The sequence below is a fragment of the Pezoporus occidentalis genome, unplaced genomic scaffold, assembly GCF_034315485.1.
Source record: "Pezoporus occidentalis ecotype Australia unplaced genomic scaffold, CSIRO_AGI_Poc_V1 ctg55, whole genome shotgun sequence".
NCBI lineage: Eukaryota > Metazoa > Chordata > Aves > Psittaciformes > Psittacidae > Pezoporus > Pezoporus occidentalis.
In genome coordinates this window covers 2,639,142-2,665,934 of record NW_026915888.1, presented here as the reverse complement: position 1 = coordinate 2,665,934, position 26,793 = coordinate 2,639,142, and the positions used below count along the sequence as shown (strand labels likewise).

Here is a 26,793-nt window from a genome sequence, read left to right as displayed (position 1 = left end):
ATTCATAAAATATGAAAACCTCCAATAGTGTATCTAGTCACTAGTGCAAATTAGCTAGTTTCTAATGTGCATAAATAAATTATAAGCCTGCATTTACAATGTGCCTTTAGTACAGGCGCTGCACAGAAGTGCTTTATCTCATCAGGAAAGAACTGGACCTGCCGCTGCTCTGCACACAAAGTGACAAGTAAAGGCAGAAGCTGGGAGTGCTGTATCCTACACTTGCAAAACGTGTTAGTGGCAAAAATGATCTCTTTGCTGGTGGGTGATCTGTTTTCTTTGGCTTCAAAGGTGGAACATCACATCCTTGGATGCCTACCTTGGTAGCTAGTGCTGTTGTGAATGAGCATGGGCATGGCCTGCATCCTGTCAGCCGTTGGGAAAGCTCCAAAGCTTCCGTTATCTGGGGGCTCTGCATTTTCCCTTGGTTTGTGTGATCCTTCTCTCCAGCAGCAGCTCTTCCTACTTCTTGGCTATTCTGGTTGCTTATGAATTGCTCCCAAAAAGAGCCATGTCCTCAGATTCCTAAGAAACTTACTTCCACGGAGGATGTGCCCATGTGCAAGACTCCCAGAGGATCTAAGATCATGTTTTTAGGGTATCTTTTTCTAGCTACAGATTTGTGTGGCAGGGAGTGTAATTCTCTAATACAGTTCAGAGACAGAGTTCTTCGTTCCTTTCCATACCAAGGTACAAGCTCATCACAAAGGGTCTGCTCTCTAAAAATAGTGTACGTTTTGAGATAAATTTCTGAAGGCAGCAGTTTAATGTCTGTGTGTTTTATTGGTTTAATCCCTCTTCAGTTCTCTAATTCTCTTAAATAATGAATACAGGCTCTCTGGGATAAGCTTGGGATACAAGTTTTGGCTTACACTGCCCAACCTGCCTACAAGAGAGGTTTGAACTGGGGCAGCTTCACCATCACTGGGTAATGGTCCCCCATCAGCCCCCAAACAGGACAACAGTTCTATTTTGGACAGAATGAAATGCACACTTTTGCCTCAGCCTCTTTCGATGCAGTTGATGAAACAGAGATTAGGATGATGTGGGGTTTGTATCTTCAGTTATTTTACCTCAGTGCTGTACCATTACTTTAACTGACTTTACCTCAAAGCCCATCAAGCTTCCTTTTCTTTGCTGAATTAGCTCATGATTTTTCCTCTTGCCCAACACCTCCACCTCTGACAGGCTTGGGAAAAACTGCCCCAAAACTCAATTAGGACATTTTAGGAGCTGTGTGGTAGAAAAAGGGATCTTTATTCTTGTGTGTTCCGAATTGGAAAGTCCTAAAGCAGGTTTTGTATGGTCTGGGAGCTGGCAGGGCTGATGGTGCATCCTTCAGATACACCAGGAGCCTGCAACCTCTGTACTCTTAAGTGTAGGCACTTGGATCGTCAGACTAAATGAACTCCTGCTTTGCAAAGTCAGGGGAGCCTTTGCCCCCTGTTTGTCCACATTTCATATGCTAGAATCATAGACTGGTTTGTGTTGGAAGGACCTTAAAGCTCATCCAGTTTGAACTGCCTGCAATGGGCAGGGACACCTTCCACTAGGTCAGCTTGCTCCAAGTCCACCCAAATGAGAGTTTTCTTGATCAATCATGGATTTCTGTCATTTTGTCAGTATTGTGCTTCAACAAGAAAAGAAAATTAGTTCCAGTGAATTAACCCCCAAACCTGTAACCTTCAGTTTATGAAGGAAAAACAGAGAAGTGGTAAAATCTCATGTCCTGCTGTTGGAGCCAAGCAGTACGTGATGCTGGGAAGGCCCGCAGACAGCTCCAAACGGCGTCATTCAGAAATCCTCTTTCATCTTAGAATCATCATCTCCTTCTGCTTCAGTTTCTTCATTTAATTGTTCAAATCCTTGGCTGCGCTTGGGTTCTTACAGTTTTCGTTTGCTGTATGTGTAATGCTCTCAGGTCTCTTTGCAGATGACCAGATTAGGTGAAAGAAAATGAATTATGCTTATTTCTGTGCTTTAGGTGTTTTTTTCATGTGCGCTGCCTTATGCAAAACAAGGCAGATGATTCTTTAATGTTTTCTTTAGATCCTGACTCTAATCCAGCCTTCCAGCTCCACCTGAGTTCCATGTGAATGTCGCTTTAGTCGCTGTACAATTTCTCTGCAGTTGAAGGTAAAGGTTCTTGCTAAAGAGGCAGAAAGCTCTAGATCAACATCTCTTCTTTCAGGCTCGAAACATCATTACTTTCCCTGTCCATTCAGTTCTCTGCCTCCCTTTTGGTGTTAGGAGCCATTGTGGTGCTGAGATTTCTGGGTTCTTGTGATGATCAGAAACAGATTTCAAAGGGCACCACACAGCTGCTTGAAGACAGCTTTCATTCACTGCTGCTCCTGTCTGGATTCAGGACAACAACTGCAAGGCAAAGTATTTTACTGCAGATACCAAGAGTTTTAAAGTCCTCAAGCAAGCTTGCATTTAAAAGGAAGAGTTGCTAAATTCAGCATACGTAATTGACATACAATTTGGAATAATGGCTTTACAGGAGTGTCTGCATAGAATTTGACCTATATATTCCTTGGAATTGGTGACCATGTGGAGGAAGGAGAGAGCTTGACCCAGCTTGACATTCAGATCCCAGAGGAAGGTTGTATGACTAACATTCAAAAACCAGCCATTTAATTTCAGTCTTGGGATTGCATCATGAAATCACAAGCTGACAACCATGGAACCCAACATGGGCATTTTTTGGAGCCATTTATTGATGCTCATCCACTTGAATTGGGAAAGAAGAGTTAACCACTTTCTTTTGGAAAGCAACTGTACATGTGTCTCCTTTTAACCTCTTCACATAGTTAAGAGCACCTCTTATGCATCTGAAGAGCATTTCAGATGCACCTTTGACTCGCACTGTTGCCAGGTGGTGGTGATCCTGCTTTTCCAAAATACCTCTACATGAAATTATCCCAATCCCACAAACCACTCCGCATTATTTCATTGATGTTCCGCTGGTGGAGAGAGAGGCCTCTAAGGTTATAGAGGCTCGAATGGAGGCAGGTGCCTCTTTTGTCCTCCAGCCTTCCCAGAAAAGCTAGTGATGCTGTGGGGTTTCCCCAGTCCTTGAAGGAATTCCCACCTTGGGGGAACATAGAGGTCAGGGTGGCAGTGGGGGCATTTATTTGCATCTTCCTGCATCAGAGGACTGTGTCGCCAGCACATCCTTCTCCTGCATCCCTGTGCCGCCTGGTGCTGAGCTCTCAGTACCCGGGTGCATTCCTGGACCACTCTGTCCTCTCCATTTCCTATTCCTGGTGCAGTGAGAGCAGGTAGATCATACATGAAGGGAGGAGATGCACAGTGATGCTTACAAAACAGGGAATTAATCCAGTGACACCAGTGTGTCCCAGGTACCAAAATCCCAAGGGAGCACATGAGGTCAGTCCCAAGGACAGCAGCATCCTCGGGTACCGCGCTGGGGCTCTTCTGTTTCCTCAGTACCACCCATTGCCCTGTGTTGTAGCATGGCATATTCTTTATCAGCTTTGTGGAAAGGAGTGCTTTATATCAAGTTTCAGTCTCTGTGGTCCTTGTATGGCATATCTTGACTTCCGTACACAGCAGAAATGGCTGCTGGGGTTGTCACTTCAGTTGTAGGACATCACAGTATGTTATTTAGGGTGATTCACAGGGCTGCATTGTTCTGCCTGGTGGTGCTTTTGGTTAAGACATCCCATGTTCCATGAGTGCTGGGTCAGGAGGGAGCAGAAAAGGAGCAAAATGTTGCTACTCTGGCTTATCTTTTTAACTGCCTAAATGCTGAGCAGAGCATGCTGAGAGCTGCTGGCTCTTGGTCTCTGCTCTCCTGCTCCATAAAGCAACAGGTTCAGAGATGTGGATTTTCCCTTGCAAAGGGGATGGGTAAATCAGCTGGCAAGGAGGGGGAGTCAGCTCTGCTGTCCGATAGAGAGAGCACAGGCAAGGTGTTCTCCTCAAGCACTGGGCCCACCACCAGCTATGGAGTTCCAAAACATGCCCAGAGAGAGGGAGGGGAGAAGCTTGAGCTGCTGTAATCACAGGTAGGAGTGGGAATGCCTGGAAATGCTCCATCAGCGAGCAGCGGGCCGCCCCTTGGAAAACCTGGGAATAACTCCTGCACCCTCCTGGCGAATTTGTGCTAACATGGCCTTGTGCAGGACTTTCCTTTTCAATCTCATAGCCTCAGCAACACGTTTAGGTAGATATTTACATAAAAATCTCATTTCATGTTCCAAGCCAGCACGCATGGATTTGCTCGTGAGTAATGCCTGACTCGGCAGGGATAATGCTCATTACTCACAGGGAGCGCGCTGGGAGGAACTGGGAGCCGTGGTGAGGGCCGGGTGTATCCCAAACTCATCCTGTCCCCGAACCCTGGGCATCACTGCCTGGAGCTGCTGCACTGCTGATGCTGCAGAAGCTGGGATGAGGAATCCAGCTCTTTTTTAGCCCATTTTTAAGTTCATTTCTGTCAAGGTGAACTAAGCCTCTACCATGCCATAGAGTGCAAGGCAGTGATAAAGTCTGATGTGTGCATTTTCTGCCTTCCACTTCTACCTATGGAAGGGAGGAAACAAAATGACGTTGGATGGCCACAAACTCTCTTCTAAATGAGGCTTACATTGCCTCCAAAGAATGTAGGCAAGCCAGACTCAGTGGTGCAACTTGCTGAAGAAAAGCCTAGTGCTAATATCTGGTCATTCACTCATGGATTAATCTTCTCCCTCAGCCAAAGGTTTCTGCTTCAAGCACCTGCTAAAAAGGGAGCAATATAATGAAGTGTCTGGGTGGTAAAATGTGGTTTTATAGCCCTGGTTTTGCTTCCCATTCTTCAGTGAAGAAAAGGTTCCCATAGCATGGGAAAGCAGGAGCAGAGATGGGGAATTAGGATCTGGGCCCTAGAGCCTGAAATACCCAGCCTGCAAAATCTCATGCTGTGGGTTGGGTGGAAAACAAGAGCGATAATTGAAGGAGAGAGATGGAATTTAGGAACAGAGCAGAACAAATTAACGCGTGGTCCTGGAGGGTGAATATTCCTGCTCCTGCGCTCATCCCGAATCACAGGGATGCACAGGCGGAGGGAGGTGAAGGAATAGCTTCTCCTTCTGTTCAGAATACAGTCTAGACCAAGCCTGGCCAGACCAGAAAGACAACACAGCATGGAAATCAAACCCCAGGCTCCTATTTGGCTAATGGTGCACAGGATACAGTGGGGCCAGCATGAGGTTTGCTGCTTGTGGTCGAGAGTTTAACTTTCTTTTTCTGAATGTAAGACACGTTGGGGTGAGGGTTTCCAATGAAACAGGGCTCTGTGCATGCAGGAGTTGCTTGTTTGCAAATAGAGTGGTGTGAGTTTCAACCCCTTGTGGTTTACCATGGAAAACAGAGACATGGTGTTTTTCACCTGAACATCGCTACACACAGGCTGAAGCAGAGGGGACCCCATAGCTCGAGCAGAGAAGACTTTGAGAGGTGCAACTAAAATTGACTTCCTTGGGGTGTGCACAGACAAATACAGATAAACACACGCATATACTTGATGCTGGAGGGTGATTTCCTCCTACCATTGCTGTTGCAAAGTGGTGAACAGCACCACTTTGGAGCAGTGGGTGAGCAGAGCTCTGATCCCCCCAGCCGTGGAAGGAAGGTTTTGCAGGGCAGGAGTTCACTGCAGTGGTGGGAGTGAGTCAACTCTCATGGACTTATGGCCATAGCCATGTTCTGTACAAACCTGGCCAGACATTGGGCCTCTGTGAGTCTTTGTTGGCAAGTTCAACTCTTGGTAAGTCTTTAATTTATAAGTGCTTTTCCAGAAATATGGCATAAAAATCTTCCTTGCCTTTGTTCATACAAGACCTATACGTGTCAGCATCCTGAATGGATGACAGTATCTTTCCAGCTTGGAAGGCACAGGGAATGGCCCTTCTGCAGGAGATGGGAGAGCTGGGAAGTGTTCCCTGTGCCCAGGACTCATCTAGGCTGCCTCTGATCTGCTTCCAAACATAAAGAGGACCACGATCCAGGGAGTAAAGCCCCAAAATACAAGGAAGGTCAGGAGTCTTTCTGTGTCTTGTCCCTTAGTAGCACAGTTACAGCTGCTGCCTGTGTTCGAGGGACTTGTGCCATGGAAGGAAGGGCAGGATATGAGTCCCAGTGATGATAGTATTATTTGTCTGTTACTCAAAAAATCAGGGGAACAGTGTGGTTGACCACATTTAATAGAAAGTTTCCACTTTGGGACTGGGAAAAAAAGACATGTCCCAGTACAGACTCTATGCAGCAGACACTTGGAAGTATTTCTCATCATGTGTTAATGGGGTGGGTGAGAGAATTGCCATCCACATTCAGAATTGCTTTTACATTTGATTCCACCTGCAGGGTTGAAGGTTCTCAGTCTGTAACACAACATGTGTGGGTTCCACAGGTCAGTCCACCTGCCCTGGAGCAAACTGATTCCATGGGTAGTTTCTCATTCTCAGTGACTGCTTGTATTCTTCATTGGCACAAAGATTCACAGGGAGCTGAATACAGAACATCAGCTATGCTTGGGAGGACCAAGACATGATGATTTTTCACATGGCAGCAGTTTTGTGAGGGTTTGAATGCACAGTTTAGTAAAAAAAAACCAACAAAATCTGGTTTTGAGTTAGGAATAAGGCATGTGGTAGGGTGAACATTTGGGCTGATGGATGAACTCAATGAGCGCAAGCTACAGCTTGTGAGCAAGATGGAGCTTGGGCCTGCATGGAGGTTAGGGCTGCTAGGAGACACTGGATAGTAGGGGATAATTTTAGGATTAAGATTTGCCTGTGAAAAGCCATAAGGCATTGTAACTGCTTCTGAATTCCCATGGTATGCTATTTACTTCGTACTTTCCCCCTGACCTTTACTGACTGCCTTGAGCCTTGGTCATCAGTGTCTCGCTGGCTGTGGTTGGAAGTGCCTGAACTCAGCAGTTCTCAGGTTGCTTTAGTGACCTTCTCTATAGTACAGTCTCAGTGGTGCACCTGCTTTAAGCCCTAATCCTACACTCAACATCAGCCCAGGTCAAGGAACATCTCCCAGTTCCCAAATACAATGGTTCTCAATGTGGCAGCACATCCGGAGTCCACCATATAATCTGCTGGATTTGAACACTAATCCTGAACTCAACCTCAGCCCTTTCACTGCTGCAGTGACTTCTGGTGAACCCAGATTTCAAAGGAGTCACAGCTTCACTCAACAAGAGCTTTCAGTTTTGGTGCTGTCTCCCCCAAATCCCTTTATTATCCTAACCCATCAGTTTCTTCTGCTAGAACTGTAATTCTGCACCTTCCCAAACTGATGCAGCCATCACCAGTCCCAGAAGAAGAAGCAGCTCTCAAAGAGCTCCATGTACTCTCTCCTTTGCTCACCCAGCTCCACTGAACCTCCTCATGACCCGACTTCATCTGTTCATCCTGGCCTGGATTATAATCCTAACACCTACTCCAACCTCAGCACCATCGCTTTCCCCTTGTCAGGTATTAACCCTAACCAGAACTCTCACCCAAGCCATCAATGCACAAGCTGTCCTCAGCCTGCCTTAAAATGGGATCCAGGTGGAGCTGCTAGAATGATTCCTTAGGAACTACACTAAGAGTCCCGTGAGTTGGGGTTAATATTGTTCTCCACATTCAGGTTAGGGTTTAGTGTAGGCTTATGGTTCACAGGAGCCATGGGCTAGGAAAAAACGGGAGGTAACCAGTGCTGCCTTCCCAAGCGAGTGGGTTGGGAGTGCCGTGTCCCAGATTTCCCTGCCTGCTGTCACATGGATAAAATAAATATGGGCACCGTCACGGTCTGACAACAGTCGTGCTTGGAAAAAACAGGCTTCAAGGAAGAGTATCTGGTGTAGTCACCGTGAGGTGACTGGGCTGGAACAGTCTCCTTAAGTAACCTCCTGTCAGTAAGGTGCTCTGAGGCCTGCAGCTCTGCCCTGCACATGGATCTGTTCCTGAGGAAATTCTTCTCAATCCAGGCGAGGTGAAGATGCTTTGGCTGAGAAGCTGCCGTATCCAATAATAGCTCCAAAGTTCGCATACAAGTCTTTGATCTCCTCTGTTTCATGACTCCACATTGCTTCTGAAAGAGAGCTGGATCTTCACCCCCCCACCAGAGAAAATCAGCTTTTCTTTGTGCTTCTCCTGCTCACAGCAAACGCAGGTGGCAGGGCCTGGTGGCACCATGAGTGCGAGGGATGAGCTTCCCTTCCTGGCAGCTTGGTGACAAATGGGCAATAGGAGTAGAGTAGAATAGAATAGAATGGAATATAATATAGAGTGGAATGGAATAGGATAGGATAGGATAGGATAGGATAGGATAGGATAGGATAGGATAGGATAGGATAGGATAGGATAGGATAGGTAAGAAAGATATTTCCGTTGGAAGGGGTACGACAGCTACTCCTGTTTGCGCATAAAAAGAGGGTTTGGGATTCGTATCATCAGCACTTCATAAACCATGAGAAGAGAAACTCCAGGCTATTTGCATGCTTGCTTGCAACTAAATACAAAGCAACTTGAGGCTAAAGTCCACCCCAGACTGGATGCCCCCATGTCGCAGGCCACCCCATCAAAGCTGTGTGAGGATATGCTGCTCCACTTCCAAACCTGTGCTGAGTGACAGTCCCCGGGAGCACGGGGGAATTGGCCATCTGCACAGCTCCCTGGGAGCTGCACACAGCTGTGAGCACATCCCTTCCCATTTGATGCATCACATATGAAGGGAGGAGGCTGGGATTCAAACTTGTCCCCACTGTGCCTGTGGGGAGGATAAAGCCTCGTACCCAGAAGTTAGTTGAGAGCAGCAGTCACAGGTTTTTCCATTGATTTCCATTCAGACTTCCAAAGGTACTTTTTTTCTCTGTTTTCTAAAGCATACACCTACTTTCAGCTATAAATAAGAAATAATCATGTGCATTTAACACTTATTAAAATTCTTTTTAAATTTATATGCAAAGGAGGAGCAGCCACAGGCTCCTGGCAGGCTGCCCTGCACAGCCCTTTGTTCTGCACAGATCCTACACCACTGATGAGGCAGATAAATTTGTCTTCAGTGCCATCGTCTTGTCTTTGCTCTGAATCTTCTTTAGAACTACTGGAAGGTGTAGGTTGAGAAATGCTGGTTTGATTAGCTGGGCTTGTGGTTGGTCCCTTTTCATGCCAAAATCATTTAAGTGTTCCAGACATGGCATACACCCATGGAATCTACAAATATATCTCTCCCCAGTGTGTCATAATTCCTGGGGTAGTAAGTGATGAATCATCAGGATCTAATGTGGAGATAAGCTAATGAGCATTAATCAGAGCTCCTGCCCGAGGTGGGAAAGTGCTGGGTGAGCACTCTGTTGGCTGCCATCTCAGTTAATTCTTTTCATTTCTTTCCATTTGACAAACGGGGCTCTTCAAAGCTGCCAGGCTCACAGACTGAGAGTCTTCAGTGCCATGCAAAACGTGACAGCCCTTTTGTATCCCTCTGTCTCCATCCTGCTCTCAGCTCACCCATGGTCTTGCTTCTTGTGTCGTCTGAAGTCCACACACTGTGCCTGGTCCCATTGTGCAATGGGATAGCTGCCGGACTTGAAGCTTCTCCCTGCAAGAAATCTTCCTGCAGCCCCATCCCATTAAAATCATTAAGTGACTATCTCCACATTCAAATTGTTCTTAACTGATTGCATATCATGGAAGAGAGAGCTCCCATCACGTGTAGTAAGTTGTGAGGATGTGATGTTTCCCTTATGTAGTGTAGTTGTGGTCCCTGCTTTCTATTGTGGGGTCTAAAAACTTCTATTACGGCATTTTTCTGCGGGTAATGTACCTTTTAGCAGAGTCCCAAGCAAGAGGAATGGCTGAAACTCTTCCTTATGCATCCTGCCTGGGTGGCAGCTCTCTTACCCTGGTCGGAGCAGGGCTGTTGCAATCAGTGTTCAAGTCTGTGGTGCAGAGCAGGAGGAATTCAGCCTCAGCAAAAAGATGCCATCGAACACCACCTTCCGTGTCTGCTGGCCTAGTTGAAGGATTGTTTGTGACAAATTCCTTTACATATTGGCATCTGCAGAGTGCCTCTAGCTTTGGAAATGCATTGGATTTGGTGGTGTGTTTCCTTCTCTGTGCATCTTGGGTCTGGTAGCAGGAATCATAGAACCATGGAATGGTTTGGGTTGGAAGGGACCTTAAAGCTCATCCAGTTCCATCCCCCTGCCACGGGCAGGGACCCCTTCCACTAGAGCAGCTTGCTCCAAGCCCCTGTGTCCAACCTGGCCTTGAGCACTGCCAGGGATGGGGCAGCCACAGCTTCTCTGGGCACCCTGTGCCAGCGCCTAAGCACCTTCACAGGGAAGAGCTTCTGCCTGAGAGCTCAGCTCAGTCTCCCCTCTGGCAGGTTAAAGCCATTCCCCTTAGCCTGTCTCTACAGGCCCTTGTCCAAAGCCCCTCTCCAGGTTTCTTGTCAGCCCAAGCAATACCCAGGACAGGGGCACTGGGGATGCTGCAGCCTCACTGGGGAATAAGGGATATGTGTCAGCAGATCCCCAGAGTGAGGAAATGGAGAAAGCTTCCCAGTCCGTGGGCTCAGGAGTCCCACAGAACTCAGGTCCATGTGGTTCTTTGCTGTTGTGTCCAATACGTATCTTTGCCACCCAGACAGAACCGAGGTTATCTTTCCTTGAAACTGCTGGAGACGTGCCACTGGAAATGCCTTTCCTTGCTCTGGATTTTACCATGATCCTGTAACTTATAATTACTCTGGCTCTTCCATTACAGTGTAACCATCCCTTCCTTTTAAACCGTGGCACAAGGGCTTTTGTGGGGAACCACCAAGAAGTTTCAGAGCAGCCTTGTGCCCCGTGCTGGGTCAGTGAGTTTTACCTCCTGAGCTTGTTCAGATGAACCGGAATTCTTCCTTTCCACAGAAATACTGTTCCATAGCTGTGCACTGAGCTGGACAAATAAAAACCCAAGAGTGCAGGAGCACAGAGCTGCTGCTTTTACTGTAGTGGATAATAATACCTGGGCCAGCTGAGAAGGTTTGTAACCGCCAGCAGATGTCATTGCAGCCAGCGCAGCTCAGGACACGCTGGGTGAGAGCAGAGGCACTGCAGGTGTTCAGATAATGCCCGATGGAGCAGGAGAATGAAAGAATAAATCATGTCATCTCTGCCAGGTAGCTCATTCTTAGCTCACTGGGAACTAGTTTATAGTAGATAGAGTAGATATGAGGGATTAAATTCCACGCTACAATTTGTTTTCTGCTGAATAATTATGATTTATTAGTCCCAAGCACAAATTATAGTAATTTTAAATAATACTTTAAAAAAAAAAAGCAGCACTCAAGTGGATTGTGGGGGATGGTTGAGGCCTGATAACTCATGAGCCTGAGGATTAATGAGGGGGGCTAATGCGGGGCTCCCCATCTGCCTCATAGTAATGTTGGGTGCAGTGCTTCAGGATGGATGGGATAAGTGGGCTGATCCTGCCTGGGGATGCAGGGCACCTTTTCCTCCCTCCCTGGTGGGAGATGATGGGATGTGATTCCGTGTTCCTGTGCCGTGCTCTATATCCAAGAGCTCATCTCAGTCTCCCTTCTGGCAGGTTAAAGCCATTCCCCCTTACCCTGTCCCTACTGGCCCTTGTCCAAAGCCCCTCTCCAGCTTTCCTGTAGGCATCTTTAAATGCCACCAAGCTGCATATGAGAGCTTGGGCAGTAACTGGTAGTTATTGCAGTATTGTATAAAATGCATAGACATATTTGCATAAGGTCTCCTGTTACAGCAATATTTACTGTTAGCATGGCAGAGATCACAACCAGAAGTGTCTCTGCTGAGCTGGATCTTGTTCAGATGCAGGAGATAAGAGGTCTCCACCCTAAAAAAAGCCCTTTACAGTTAAGAAATGCAATCGCTGTTAAACTCCTGGTGTGAACATAGCCCCGTGCGAGCACGGAGCAGCCCAGCTGAGGCAGATGGATGTGGAGATAAGAGAGATCGACTCAAGGCAACGTTTTATGGGCTGTCACCGTAAAGCCCTCGCAACACAACAAACAAGGGCTTATCTTGCGGGCAGCTCCAGGTGACTGGTGAGGCTCTCGCACCGGAGGTGATGTACCTGTGCCCCTCCGAAGCCCAGTGCCTTTCATGTGGTGGGGCTGGGAGCTGGGATTGGGAACGGTGCAGGGAGCGCCTGCAGCTGCAGAGCGGTGTGGGCAGCGCCACGGACGGGAGCAGGAAGGGAAGCGGGTTCCTGAGATGAGTAAATCCGAGGTGCTAAAGCATCGCAGAGCTCAACAGGAGAAAGTGTCCTGCTGCTGTTAAACTGACAGTGTAAGAGTGATTGTCTTCTCTATGTACTGTGCTGCTGCATACAGTGCTGCAGGGCTGTTGTGTCTGACAGGCTGAAAGCACCTTGTGTTGCCTTCCAGCACCTAAAGGGGGTACAAGAAGCCTGGAGAGGGGCTTTGGACAAGGGCCTGCTTAGATGATGGCCATGAGATAGATGGGTTTATTATTTAATTGCAAACTTTGCAGGTTGAAACACAAATCCTGACCCACTGGGAAGAGGGTTTTAGTTGTTTTTTTTCAGCATATGTACAACCCAGGGGTTATGAAGAACGCGTCTTACAAAGTGAGGTACTCGTGTAGGATTTGATCCTGTAGCCATGTCCTGAAGTGAGGATTTGTTTGCCTGTGGATCATTGTCCTGATAGCAAGAGAAGTTTATCATTCCCAGGTTTTCAGAGAGCAGATGTGGGATGCACAGATGTCCATCTCAGGCTCTAAATAACACCTAAGCTAAAAGGTTGCACTGGAGGCATGTGGAGGTTATGCGCATACTGGAGAGGTAGATATGTATGTATATATATAGTATAATTAATGCTCTGTGTAACTTCAGTTTCCTCATTCACAAATAGAGCTGTCAGTCAGTGTTACAGATCAGAGGGATTGCAAATAAGTTTTAGGAAAGAAATCTGTGTTACAAAATGACCTACAGTTAAATAGCTGATGCCTGCTAGTGAGTTACATTCATTGTCTGGTTAGGAACAACTCTATGCCAGAAGCTTGATGTACTGGTGGTGTCCTGGATTATCATCTGTTCTTCCATTTCAATTCTTTGTCTTCTGTCCATCTAAATGGGTGTAATTGCTGGGGTAGTTGTAGTGAATCAGGTTGTGTTTCATGGCCACAACTGGCACAGAATAAGAAAATCAGAGAGGTCAGCAAACACCTCCATGGACACCCTGAGGTTTTCCTTGTGTCAAAGAGGGCTGAAGGCCCCATGCTCTCCAGGAGAGCTCAGAAACCACCCCCTATTTCCCATCCAGTCCCCCAGATCGAGTTGCCTAAACGCAAATGGGCACCTCCTGCTTTGGGGACACTTCTGGTGCTGGTGGCATCACTGGGGTCTCAAGGTGCAGGCAGAGGCAGACCCTGCAGGGACCAGCAGTGTCCAGGGATGTGCTGGGATGCAGCTGCCTGCTCGCACTCCAGCAGTCCTGGTCCGAGCCCAGCATGGGGCTGGCTGGATACACACCTTCTGTTTGCTCAGTTCTGCTTTGTTTAACATTGCTGGGAAAACCTTTTCCATGGAGTCCCATGTCATGGCTGACCGCAGGGCAGGGCGAGCTCCCAGGGCAAACAGCCTGACCTCAGCCAGAGGAGCTGGTATTTTAGCACTTATCCCCTTCACCACCTGCATGAAATCGTGGTATCTCCAATTGTGGTGATGGGGATAGACATTTGTGGTGCTGGGAATGGACACACACCTCCAGCCACCATGCTCAGGCTGTTCCCCCCAGTTGAGGTTGGGCTACCAGGACCCTCTTCATGGTCACCCAGTGTGGTTCACATAAAGCAGCACAGTCCAGCAGGGGATTGCTATTGCAGTATCATCAGAGCAGGAAAATACACAGATTCAGGGTGAGCATCACTTGTATCTGGGTCTTCTGCCTCCCAGGGAGGTGAGTGCATTGACCAGGAGGTGGCTCTAACCTTTGTCCTGGACCTAAACTTCTCCCAACAAAACTTTGGTGAAGATGCAGCCTATGAAGAGTTGTGGTTTCCATGGCTTGATTTCTCTGACAAAACAAATGATGTTCCTTAAAATTCCTGTGCCTGTGCTGTCCTGGAGCAGGTGGCAGCTCCCTTAGCAAGAACAGGATCATTTAAAGTATCCTAAGATTTCAGCCTGTGTGGGTTTGCACCCATTGCTTCTTGCATTCAGGTGAACCCCAGCTCAAAGCAAAACCAGGCTGAAAGAGCAAACTTTCATCAATTATTTTTCTCATCAAAACCATATGAAATAGTGACTTCCTCATTTTTTCACTGTGAAGCCTTTGATCAGTCCAGCCCTGTGAACTCTTGATAGCCTGGGTTAAAATGAAATCCAAAACTGGGCACATTCTGTGTGCTCTCTGGTTTCGAAGAGAGAATTCTTCATATCTGCACTAACCGTGTCACTCCCAGGCTGTTATTCACAGTCACTCTCATGAAGCCATAGCCAAAAACTTACTGGAGCTCTTGGATAAAATATGCTGAGAAGCCAACCTGGCCATCTTAGGAGTCATTTATTATTTATCACTAAGAGAAAAGCATAAAGTTTGCTCTATTTTATTACCAGTCCATGTTACAATTGCCCATTACAGCACCTCCTTGCACTGGTTTAGCTGTATATGGAAACCAGGACTTTCAGCCAGGATGTGAAGTTTGGAAAGCAGCTCCCTCAAAGCTGCTTTCCATAGTGAGACCCAGAGATGAAAATAATCTCATGACCATCCCCTCCCGTAGTAGAATCTTACACAATGAAATCTGTGGATCTCAATACCTGAAAAACAGGCTTTGATGACACATGACAAGAGCTGAGTTCAAATATGTATGACTTCATACCAGCACGGTAGGTAATCTTTATCATCACAAGTGCAGAGCAGATGAAATCGAGGCATGGGGTGGGGATGGCACAGCACTGGAGTTACCTCATTTATTCCCATCCCTTACCTTGAATCCCATGCTGAAAATGAGCCCGATAAGTATTGCTAAATGGAATATTGACTGAAGAAAACCCATGGTAAAAGATGTGAAAAGAAGCCTCTATGGAGCCAGGGATTGCTGCAGTACTTGGTGCATCCCCTCTCTCTCAGTTTGCTGTCTCATTACCTAGTTCATCACAGGGAGTGGGGAAATTCAGGCAGCAGAGCTGCATGTTCCCCCACAGCCTGAATCCAGCTCACGTGCTAGGGTCAGACTACTCTGTCCTAAATCCCAACTGGGAAGCTCGGGGAGCCCTCTCCCCATCCGCGGGGATTAGCTGGAGAGCCTTTAAACTGCTCCTTGTTTTACATCTCATTGGAGGGAACGCGTAAGGAACTTCTAGAAGTCAAGTGGCAGGACAAGATTAATTAGGATTCCTTCCTAATCCTAATTACGATGATATTTGCTTCCCACGATAGGAGGCCCTCATTATCATATGTATAAGTTTGTTTCTTGTGTCTGGCTGCTTCCCTCGCCCCAACAGAAAAAAGCTTAAATAATATTTAATACATTTTTATATTCATTAAAAAAAAAATCAGCTCTTTTTTAATCTGGTGAAAACATCAGCTGGGCAGAGGAGAAACCCATCCAATTCCCTGTGCATTTCCCTTGCTCTCTAATTATATGCAAATCCACCAAGCCCAGGTTTTAATTCAGCCATTGGCATTAAGAGATGAGAGGCAGATTCAGACTGGGGAAGCAGAGTTTGATGGTTCGTATGAATTCTAGTGGCAGATCAATTCCACACTTGAATCCAAATGTTTATTCCGCTCTGCACAATAACTTGCTTGCTTTCAGAGGAAAAAAGGGGTATTAAGCATTAAAGGAACTAATTCCTCCTATCAAGGAAATTAGGATTTCTCCCAGGCAGACACAGGGTATCATCCAGGATTAGTGGCTGTAGCATTCTTTGTAAACATGTCACCCTTGAAAGTGAGCAACAAGGAAAGCTGCTATCGCCTTACAGCTGCAGGGTGTCAGTAAAGCATCCCTTCGGCTCCAGAGGGGATTAGCTTCCCTCCGCATCCTCCAGAGGACTATTTATCATGGAAACCGGGAAATAAAAGTTGGTGCCAATTGGAATAATGCAGAGGCAGCTCAGGGCTGGGCAGTGAGCAGCTCTCCCCTGTCCTGCCCTGGGGCTCCCAGTGGGATCTGGGGCTCCCTGTGCAGAGGGAAACCCCTCACTACATGCCTTAACCCCTTGAGCTTCATGGCTGGTTGGTAAAATCAATACTAGGTTGGGAATGACTTCCCAGGCCACAGCCAGCCGTTCCCATGCCATTCTGGCAGCAATGCTGTGGGAAAGGCTGGGAGAGACCCCCGCAAAGGCTCAGCGGAGCCACCGTTCATTCATTCATTGCCATCCGTGTTGGAAACACACTTAACATCCATATAAATATCAAAGGATTTCACCATATCAGGAAATGCATTCCTGGGAATGCCGATAACCATGGCAGGTTATCACCCCCGCTTGCTTTGTCTGATCTGTTATTTAGCTGGTGCCATGTGCTTGGGCACGGCTGCCTCTGACACGTTCAAAGCTCTTGACCTGGTGCCGTCTGATGCTGTGTGAGCGCATGGCCCCGGCGGTCGTGTGCTGCAGGAGAAAGCTCTCTCTGATCGAGTCAGCAGCAGTTCACTGTCGCTGTTGTTGTGGTTGCTGTTACTGGTAGTGTTTTTCACAGCGCACTCGCCCACTTGGGGGTTTACTTTGGATGGGGAGAGACACTTTCCATTTGTTGTCTTTTTATTTCAACTAGGGACATGCTCGCACGGTGAGATCCCCCCTGGAGCTGAGCTCTGGGACTAGCAGATGAAAAAGGAGTGGAATGGAATGGAATGGGTTGGGTTGGAATGGAATGGAATGGAATGGAATGGGTTGGGTTGGAAGGGATCTTAAAGCTCCTCCAGGTCCAGCCCCCTTCTAGCAACCTTCCACTAGAGCAGCTTGCTCCAAGCCCCTGTGTCCAACCTGGCCTTGAACACTGCCAGGGATGGGGCAGCCACAGCTTCTCTGGGCACCCTGTGCCAGCGCCTCAGCACCCTCACAGGGAAGAAAATAATCAGAACAGAGCAGAGTTAGGAAGTGCAATGCCTGCCAGGAAGCCAGCAGCTCTCCCATCCCAAGCCCAGAGACAGGGACAAAAGTCCTGTTACGGGTCTCCTGTGCAGGTCCCGGGGTGACAGTGGTGGCACCAGCAGGATGGTGTCACCCCTGTGGCCATGCACCCTGGCACTGCTGCGGTGTGAAGGGGCAGGTTTCACCCCCTCTGATGTTGAGTGAATCGAAACACCTTAACTCACATCAGAGGTGGGGTTTTGTTGCTTCTGTGTTTTGATACCTCCCCTGCGCTCTCTCAAGTACAGGGGCTGGTTTTGTTTTGTTTGAAATGGGAATCAGAAACCCAGCCAAGCAGCCAGGAGCTCTCCGGATGCCCAGGGGATGTGTAAGCAGACATTGGCCTCCAGAAGACTGGAGGGCTCCTGTTGGGCTCATCTCCTGGCAGAGCCCTCACACCCTGAGGATCCTGGTGCTGCCTGTGAGCCGGGCACACCGAGGGTGGCATCGCTGGTCCTTTTGCATACTTTTTGGCCTTACCAAAGGGCAAGCCTTGGCTCTGTGTCACACTTTAGCTTTGCTCTCCTCCCTCGCCCGCTTGGCTGTTTTCCTGATGAATTCCGGGTATGAGACCGACCGCTTGCCTTTGAGAAGCGGAGCGGAATAAAGGAGGTCAGATACTATCAGCCACCGTGGGTCAAGTAAGCGCCTTCTCATTCAAAGCCTCAAGTGTTACCAGTAACTCCAGGGCTTGCAGTGTTCATTCAGATTCGCAGAACTACATTGGCATGAAAGGGTCAGAGATAGTTCTGTTTTCCATAGCCCAGAACATAAAGGGGCAAGACCCAGGGATGGGTGTTGCAGAAGAGGGAAAATAGCTTCAGCCCCACTGTTACATTGCCCTGGAGTTTGGTGTTGTGGTGCAGCCCCTGGGTTATATCACCCCATCATTCCTTTCCATGGAGCCAAATGTCACCATTGCCTTGGTGGCATCCAGCACACTGGGACTAAGGGGTTTTCCTGTCCCCTCCTGAGCACCATGAGGCTGCTTTTAGCATTGCAGCAGCAGCGTTTCCTGGGCAAGGCAAGTGTGGCACAAGGGGACTTTCTGCGTGGTTGAGGAGGCTTCTGGAGTGAGGTGGCTCTTCTGATCAATGTGACTATACACATCAAGTGGTGATGCCAAAAGTTCATTTTCAGGGGGTTTCTTCTCTCTGGTATGGGGTGTACCTGCCTCTGCGCTTGTCCCTGTTACCATAAGAGAGCAGCCTCTGGGAGTGACTTTGATCTTCTATTTTTCCATGCTTTTTTATTTCTTTCATGAAGAACCACCTACATCTTTCTCTTAGAACATAACTACTTGAGAAGTGAAACGGCTCTTCCTGTGCCCGTAAATGGTGAAAAGCTCAACTTTTCAAAGCCCAGCAGAGTTTAACTGCAAAATAATCATCACCATCATTGCTTAAAAACAGAAACCAGCAGCACAGAAGGTCACTGAGAACATTTGAAAGGTTATGAGGTTCTTTCCCTATGTTTGTCCCCATCAGTGGAGCTTGGCCACTTCCTTGAGTGCTGGGGCGTGGAAGGTGTTCAGGGCTGGGAATGTGTCCCCTGATACCCAAGGCAGGTCTCCTAAAGCGTTTGTGATGCCCATCTGAGTCCCAGGGCAGAGTCATCCTCATGGCAGAAAAGAGCAGGGCTGCTCAGGGGCAGAGCTGGATTTTAAAAAGGCTGAAAGAAATTGTAGAATCATAGAATTATGGAATGGTTTGGGATGGAAGGGGCCTTAAAGCTCACCCAGCTCCAGCCCCTGCCACGGGCAGGGACACCTTCCACTGGAGCAGCTTGTGCTCCAAGCCCCTGTGTCCAACCTGGCCTTGAACACTGCCAGGGATGGGGCAGCCGCAGCTTCTCTGGGCACCCTGTGCCAGCGCCTCAGCACCTTACAGTAAAAAACTTCTTATATCTCATCTCAATCTACCCTCTTTCAGTTTAAAACCTTTCCCCCTTGTCCTGTCCCTGCAGGCCCTTATTAAAAGTCAGAGGGAAAAGGAAGAATCGAGGAATGAAACACTCCACCATCTATAAGGAGCGCAGGGATAAAAACCTGGGCAAGGCCAGTGTTTGCCCATGTGTGCAATGTGTATCTTAAACCAGTTGGCTTCTTGATGCAATTCATATGCAGAACTACTGCAAGAATTAATAGCTGCAGATTATTACTTTGCCCTTTGTTTGACTACTGCTCATAAGCACCTCTGGGCTGACCGGAAATGGGGTGCATGGGGCCATGGAGGTCTTCTGGTCATGGCAGACGTGGTCTTCTGGTCCATGAAGGAACTTTGTTGGTGCTAAGGGTAGGGACAGGTCGAGCCCTCGTCCTGCAGCCGCGCTGGGTGACCAAGGGAGATGCTGCTGCTGCTGCTGCTGCAGTTGTGCTTTGCTGGAGGGGTGCAGGGCTGAGTGTGGGTGGCTTTAACTTTCCCTGCTTCCTCTGTGCTGTGGCAGCGGGCTGGGGCCATGGGCCTGCAGCAAAAGTGAGAAAGGAGAAGAAAGCTGCTGAGATGAGAAATGAGTCGACGGTGCCTGCGCCCGGCGGGTGCTGAGCGCGCGCTCCGGCCCCAGCGCTTGCAAACCCTCTGCAGGGTGTACTCGGGGTGATCTTTCACCACAGTGTCTCCCGGTGCAGCACCACGGGGATGCAAGGGGTGAAGGTGTTGCTGACACGGGCTGGGGGCCTGAGCTGGGGGATGTCAGAACTCAGAGGTACCCTCAAACTGTGCAGAGCTGGGTTTGGGTCATGGCATTGCCCTCTGAGCCCTCCCGGGAGCAGATCCGATGCTGTGGGACGCACCTGATAAAGTCCCTAATAACATATCCCTAATGGCTAATTTGGATTGATTGTTGGATCAAAAGGCCCAGTCCCCCAGTAACAGGCACCTTCCCCAGCAGCAGTGCATGCTCAGTGCAGCTTGACCTCACACCATTCTTTCTGTGGCACAATGACTCATTCTGCAGTGAAAAGGAATGAATTCCTCCTTGAATCATCAGCAGCAAAACTTTGTAGGTTTTGTTTTTCATAGCCAGCACGTCGACTCATCTCACCTTGTCTGAGAAGTGACGTCAAAGCACACACATTTGGGGTAACTTAGGGCTGGAATGTGACCTGCAGCATGTGTGCTATACCCTGGGCTGCCACCTCTGAGGCACCCGAGCAAGGCAGGGGAGCATGGAGATGCCTGGAGATGAGAAGGCTGAGGGGAGACCTTATAGCACTCTTCCAGTAACTAAAAGGGGCTACAAGAACCTTGGAGAGGGGCTTTGGACAAGGGCCTGTAGGGACAGGCCAAAGGGAATGGCTTTAATCTGCCAGAGTGGAGACTGAGGTGAGCTCTTAGGCAGAAGCTCTACCCTGTGAGGGTGCTGAGGCGCTGGCACAGGGTGCCCAGAGAAGCTGTGGCTGCCCCATCCCTGGCAGTGCTCAAGGCCAGGTTGGACACAGAGGCTTGGAGCAAGCTGCTCTAGTGGAAGTGTCCCTGCCCGATTGGAACTGAATGAGTTTTAAGGTCCCTTCAACCCAAACCATTCCATGATTCTATGTGCTCAGAGCTCACCCCATCCACCCCCCCTGTTCTTGAGACAGGACCAGCTCCAGGGGCTGCACCCCGCAGATGGACACAAGGCACAGCTGGTGGCAGAGGGCTGCTAAAACCTCCCTCTGCCTTGTCAGTGCCAGCCACCAGCGTGGCACAACCTCCAGCCTGAGCTCCTGGCCCCAGCCAGGCCTCTTGCCCCACGGCTATTTCAAGTCCCTGCGTTTGGGACAATCTGAAAGTGCCCTGACTCATCTCACCCCACCAGCTGCAAACCACAGCGTGATCCTTGGCCGGCGGCACGTGTGCCAGGGTGCTCTGTGCCACGGGGGATTGATCCCTCCCAGGCCTTTCTTGTTATTGTTCTTCTCAGCAAGGTTGATGGGGGCTGATGACACTGGTAGGTGATGCACTGCAGCATCAGTGCCTGCTCCAGCCCGGGTGGACAACCCTCACTGGGGAGGTGGGCACTCAGGGCAGTTGCAGTTAGGAAACACAGAGGAGAAGTCCCTCCAGGCTTTCAAACCCCATTCTGCAGCTCCATCCTCTCTGGAAATACAATTGCAGTGTTGCTGTAAATGTGCCTTTTCATTTCTGTAGCAAGGCTGAGGTGGCACAGCTAATTCCCCATCCTGCCCTCAAAGGGCTGTGCTGGGAGGGATGAGATAAAGCTGTCCTCAGAGCCCTTTCCAGTCCCTCCACAGCTACTGAAGGACAGCAGATGACTTGGGGTGACTTGAGGTTGGAGCCATGATGCTGGGCACCATGTTAATTTGCGGGTGTGGGTAGTGAGCAGCTCCATCACCGCTGCTCTGAGCTGTATTAAAACACAGCTTTGGGGAAGAGGTACAAGAAGATGCTTCACCAAACCACAGCATATCCCCATGGTGTCCCAGCAGCACCTCCCCGCATCCTCCCAGGGGACCTGCTGAGAGGACACTAAACCAATGCCCTCAAGTTAAATCAGTCCACTCAGCAGAAAACACATCAGGTTATCTTGATGGCAGAAGACATTGTCAGCTGGTAGCTTCTGGCTTTGAAAAGCCTCTTCAAAGTTCATGTGCTGCAGGAATTAAATCTAGACCTTGTGAAAGAAGAGGAATTGAGTCCATTTCCCTGCCATGCAGATCTCTGTTCATGTGGTAGGATTTAACAGCAAAGACACGTGTGGCAGCCACAGCACAGCTGGAGCCAGCCAGGAGATGCAGACGTGGCTGTGGACCACAACCATTAGCAGTTGTGTTTAAAGCAGGGATCAACACTGAAGGAGTTTCCTCTGTTTCTCCAGATCTTTGTGCAACGTTTCCTTTTTCCTTGGTTGGTTCAAGTGGGAGATGGATTCCTGTAACAAACTCCCTAATGGAGGAAGTGGGAAGGGGATGAATAGCCGCCTGCAGAAGTTTTTGTCTTTCCTCCTTCCTAAGCATCCTTCCCCAACAGCTTTTTATGCCTTTAAAAGAGTAGGAGAAAATGAGCAAGGCAAGAGTAAATGTAAAAGGGACATGGGAAAGGGCAGCTCTTCTTACTGGTGCAACATCTTGTTTCCCACCTGAACTGATGGGGAATCCAAGCAACTGAGCTGCAGTCTATTGTACTGCCAAGTTAACAACCTTCTGCTTCGATGGAGAAGGAGGACGGGCCATGCCTCTGCTGTAACCACACATGCTCTGTGCTTTTCACTGTTGAGGTATCCTGTGGATCGGTATCAGGACTGTTCAGCTGCCTTTGTAGTGGTCTGTGTCTTCTGTCATTGCTCCAGAAGCTGTTACCAGTCATCAGACAGCGAGGCTGGTGGCTGGTGCTGTGCATTGGATCAGGCATGGTGCAAATGAGGAGGAAAGATCTGCCCCACTTTGAAATGCTTAAGCCAAGGTTTTCAAAGCAGCTTAGCATTGAGCTCGTTCTGCTCCAGTGCCACGGTACAATGTACACATAGAACTGCATATCCCTAATTTAGGCTTTCTGGCTCTTAAATAGGCTAAACCATGGCTACTTTTAGGAATATCACTGAAAAGCTCTTCTTCATCTCATTTCTTGGGCAAGAATAGTAAAAGCTCAAAGCTACAAACGTATATTTAACTAAGCAGGAACCAACCCAGAGCCACTCTTGATGGGAAGCCCACATAGCCGTGGCCCTGCTGCAGGACTGTACCACCCCAGTTTGTGCTGGGAGGGGAATCACATTCCCAATATCCCGCTGTATGCTGTAAATCTACACCTGGTAAGCATCAGGGATTAGGGTTTTCACTCATTCTTGAATGCAAACCTTCACGCCTCTTGGTTTTTATTTGCATGAGCAGCCTTTGTGGGATAGACAGATGTAAAGCAGCATCTCCATCGGTCTGTTTTCCTTTCCGCTTCATGGGTTTCCTCCTTGGAGTAGGGATGCAAAACACAGGACTTGCCCAGGGCTCTTGGGCTGCTGTGCAAGCAACTCAGAGCAGCAAGGAGAGGTCCAGGACAGGTTCTCCAGAGCCATCAGCTCTGGCCGCTCCACCTCCACCAAAGCCAACTGGCATTGTGTGCTCACTGTGCCTGAGCAGAATCATGACCAAAGTGAAAGGCACCCCTGAATCAAGCCCAGAGATCACAGAACCACTTGCCACTGGTCTCCACTTGGACACGGAGCTGCTCACTGCAGGTCTCTGAGTGCAGTCATCCAGCCAATTCCATATCCACTGAGTGGTCCATCCGTCATATCCATGTCTCTCCAGTTTAGAGACAAGGATGTTATGCGGGCCAGTGTCAAACACTTTGCACAAGTCCAGGTAGATCATAGAATGGTTTGGGTTGGATGTCACCAATCAATCACATCCTTAGTTTCCATGTGCTACAGCTTCTCAGATATGATGGACAGCAGCTTAGCAAGTGCATCCACCAGTTCCCTCAGGACCCACGGATACATCTTGTCATGTCCCATGGACTTGTGCACCTCAGGTTCTTTAGATGTTCTCAAACATGGTCTTCTCTTAGAGAGGGGCTGTTCTCCATTCTCCCAGTCCCTGCCTTTGCATTCTGTAACTTGGGCAGTGTGGCTGGAACTCTTGCTGGGGAAGACTGAGGCAGAAAGGTCACTGAGTAACTCAGCCTTCTCTGGGGTAACTAGGCCTCTCATTTCCTTCCAGAGAGGGCCTGCGTTTTCCTCAGTCGTCCTTTTATAGATCATAAATGACTTGCCAAAGGCCACACAGCACATCATCTGTAGATGTCCTGGTGGGACACAAGAAGTCAGGCCAGCAATACCCGCAGGCCCTGCAGAGCTGTCGTGCCTGGTTCGTGCTCATTTTCTCCCCATTTTGGGGTGCTGTTGGTCCTGTTTCTCTTTCTGGATGTGTCTGGGACAAATTCTAACATTCCACCACCAAGGCAAAGCCAGTTTGAGTTTAAAGGCAACCATGGGCGAAACCGGGCATGTAGGAAGCAGCTTGAGACGCTGGAGGCGAGGAGGCTGGCAGAGGCAGCAGTGTGTGAGTGTGTGCATGTGTGTGTGTTTTCCTTACAGCTCTGTTGATCAGTTCCCCCCTCTGCTCCAACACACAGGAATACTCCCCATTGTGTTCACCAGAAAGCACCTTTTACAATGATGTTGGGTTCCAATGGCCTCGCCGTGTGTAACCAGGAGTAGCTACAAGGGGGTTTGTTGCATCCCCAGCACTGCTTCAGCTCCCTCCAGTCCTCCTCCCAGAGGTTGGACCCATGGGGATTTCATCCCAAGGGTGACCATGTCCCATTCTCAAAGGCATTGCCCTCAGCATGGCTCTCCCAGTCCCGCTTAGGAAAGCCCAAGCATGGCTTTCAGAGTGAATGTGCAGGATGTGAAAGTCCGGATTTAGACCCTGTGGTAGCACAAGGACAAAAACAAGAGCAGTGCACAGCACTGGCGTAAAGCTGTTGTAAGTTACTACCCAATTGGTATTATGGGGTTGTCCAGAGAAGCTGTGGCTGCCCCATCCCTGGCAGTGTTCAAGGCCAGGTTGGATACAGGGGCTTGGAGCAAGCTGCTCTAGTGGAAGGTGTCCCTGCCGGTGGCAGGGGCTGGAACTGGATGAGCTTTAAGGTCCCTTCCAACCCAAGCCGTTCCATAATTCTGTGATTCTATGATTGGAGCTGGTTTCCCCCTGCCCATGCAGTTGTGTTCAGCTGCTGTCATTGCTTCATTTATGGGTTTTTCTTGCAGGAAGCTGTAGTGTTTATTTAGGTGGGCAAGAGCATTCGTTCTCTGCCTTGTCCTGGAGAGTCACTGGGGACTTAGGATCATTCCCAGCCTCACTTGTAACAACAGGACTGCAAAGGGCTCTGTTCCTCCTTGCTCACGGAGCCTGACAGCTTCTGAGCCCTCTCCCTCCTTGTGTCTTGCAGTCCAACAAGGTTCCTGTTGTGCAGCCATCGCACGGCGTCCACCCGCTCACCCCGCTCATCCCTTACAGCAACGACCATTTCAGCCACGGCTCCCACTCGCCCCACTTGCCCGCTGACATCAACCAGAAGCAAGGTAATGGCACCACTGGGGACCTGCGTGATGGGAGGGGGGACAGTGCTGGGGACCACTGAGACCAAGGCTGTCACCATCCTGCTCCCAAATCAATGGGAGACAAGAGCTTTGGTGAGCTGGGGCAGTGCTCAGCAGTAGTTTATTTAGCTCATTGGTAATGCTTTGTAATCGTGGTCAGGAGGAGTTTGACATCAGAAACCCCAACCCTGCTGATCAAATGTGCTCAGTTCTCTGTGCAAGCTGTCCTGTAGCCTGGGACCAGACCAGAGCCTGCAAGGTGATGCATAAGAGTCAACCAGAAAATGGAAAGTAATCTTTCCTTTGACTCATACCCAAACTGTTGTCAGGTTGTCATTTTGAGAAAATAAATGCTTGAAACAGGAAATATTTTGACTAAATAGGATGGGTGTCTGATAGCTGCCTGGATTGTTACATGTGTGTGTCTGTAGCCACACGTTATGTGGTTGTCACACAGTTTGGCTCTTTGGGTTCCTGTGTGAGCGCAGGACACGTCAATTGGCTCGTGAGGCTGCAAAGGAAAGTACAGTAGGTCGAGGTTAATTCACTGTGAATTATAGTTATGTGCACAGGAATCCACCCCAGCCCATTGTTCTTCGTGGGTTACTGGCAAGCTGAGTGTAAAATCAAACCTTACATTACAATCAAACTTATCTCAATCTTACATTAGTGCAACAGGATCTTTCAACATCTGTTCAGATTACCCAGGTTTCTGCACAAACTCGGTCTTGATTTCATGTGAAAGCAAGTGAATTCATGGGTTTGTGTCTGACTACATTCAGGAAGGGATTCAGGGTCCATCACAGCCCAGAAATCAGTGTGAAAACAGAGGCATAAAGTGAACAGCTGTGATCTGGGCAAAGGCAAAGGTTTGGATCCAAACTATCCCAGAGATAATCAGCTTCAATGAGTTAATATCACTGATAAAAGAGTGGGGATTGAGGATGCTCCTGGCTGGAGGACAGGCTGAATTATCCCTGGTCTGAATGCAGAGGTCATGTCCTGGACTTGTCAGGGATGCTGATGGGGAGGATTTAGGTCCAGTGATACCCAGGTACATCCTGGTTTTCTTTCCAGTCTCCCCTTTCCTGTTTACCCTGTACATTTACAGGGGCGGGGGGAGTCTGTCCATCCCAGAGACATCCCCAGTCCTGTTTGTGAAGAGGTTCAGACAATTGTCCTCAGCTGGGACCTGTCTCTGGGGTACAGCTTGCTAACTTTGCATGCCCCATCCCTGCACTGCTGGGTTGAAGGTTTCCTTCCCCACTCATCCTGGATGTGTCCCATCCCTGAAATACCCCCCATTATCAGCCAGTGCAAGCACTTGCGAGTCACCATCTACTCATTCTCACAGCATCCCTTTAAAGTACTTCACAGTAGCCCAAGGACACGCAGACAAGGAAGTACAAGCAGGATCTTCTGAGTCAGTGGCTGGTGCCCAGCCACTGGGCTAGCGAGAAGAACTGGTGCTCTGGCTCACACAACTTGTTGGAGGTGCAAATACCAGGAAATCCTGGCAGCTGCCTAATGTGGAGGCTGGATTTGTCTGACCTTCAGTGGGCTGCTGCATCCCACTTAAGCACAGCTGTACATAAAT

General features: G+C 48.8%; 1 protein-coding gene across 7 annotated transcripts in view; it reads left to right on the top strand.

Moving 5' to 3' along the window:
* Positions 1 to 26,793, top strand: part of TCF7 (transcription factor 7) — a 64,788-nt gene that overhangs the window by 21,973 nt on the left and 16,022 nt on the right. For all 7 annotated transcript variants that reach the window (XM_062638083.1, XM_062638084.1, XM_062638086.1 and 4 more), the window contains exon 4: positions 25,046 to 25,178. In XM_062638083.1, coding sequence (XP_062494067.1) covers positions 25,046 to 25,178 — 133 coding nt within the window. The remainder of the gene's footprint in view (positions 1 to 25,045; positions 25,179 to 26,793) is intronic.